Source organism: Hipposideros armiger, unplaced genomic scaffold, assembly GCF_001890085.2.
Source record: "Hipposideros armiger isolate ML-2016 unplaced genomic scaffold, ASM189008v1 scaffold_239, whole genome shotgun sequence".
Taxonomy (NCBI): Eukaryota; Metazoa; Chordata; class Mammalia; order Chiroptera; family Hipposideridae; genus Hipposideros; species Hipposideros armiger.
The window spans coordinates 2,026,480-2,027,192 of NW_017731589.1; the positions used below are offsets into that span (position 1 = coordinate 2,026,480).

Here is a 713-nt window from a genome sequence, read left to right on the forward strand (position 1 = left end):
GCGGCGCCCGCCCGGGAGCAGCGGGGGGCTGCTGGGGACTCTGCCAGGCAGCCCGGGCGCCGTCCCGGCTCCTCCTCCGCCCCCTCCGCCCCTCGCCGCCCGGGTGCGGCGGCGGCGCCTGGAAGGGCCTCGCGTGCCACCTCCCGACCGTCCCGGGAAGCCTGGGGACCCGAGCCGGGCGCGGGAGCCGCCCTGAGGGAGCGCGAGCCCGGCGGGCGGGGACCCGGTCCGCACCCACCGCGGCTGCAGCCGGAGCGCCGGGCACGCAGAGCGCGAAGCCGGGGTGCGGTGCCCCGCGGCTCCGCCCGGGGGCGTCAGGGCTCCGGGTCCCCGAGCCCCCGCCCGCGTCTCCACCCCTCGCTGCGGGAAGAGCCCGGCGCGCCACCCTCGCCTCCCGGCACGGACGTCCTCGCCCGCTCCCGGCTCCGCCTGGGTTTGCCGGGGCTCCGCTCCCGAGTCCTGGGCTGGTTCCCGAGGAGGCAGCGCCGGGCCGGGCGCCCTCGGGCTCCCTGTGGGGCTCGGCCGCGGCTCCCCCCGCGGGGCTGCGGGCTTCCTGCTGTGCGGAGGGGGCCGCCCCCCTCACCCCCGGAGACGCGTCCAGAAGTTTGGCAGGTAGCGCCTCGGCCCCCAACTTCTCCGGACATGAATCAGACCGCAGGAGTCTCCAACAGCGTCAGGTGCCCCCCGGGAAAAGGCCACAAGGTAGGGGACTC

The 713-nt window shown here is 79.1% G+C and overlaps 1 protein-coding gene across 1 annotated transcript in view; it reads left to right on the forward strand.

Moving 5' to 3' along the window:
* The first annotated feature begins 297 nt into the window (after window positions 1-297).
* Window positions 298-713, forward strand: part of LOC109389672 (dipeptidyl aminopeptidase-like protein 6) — a 624,125-nt gene continuing 623,709 nt past the window's right edge. The window contains exon 1 of the mRNA XM_019655448.1: window positions 298-702. Within this exon, the coding sequence (XP_019510993.1) occupies window positions 643-702 (60 nt within the window). The 5' untranslated portion in view covers window positions 298-642. The remainder of the gene's footprint in view (window positions 703-713) is intronic.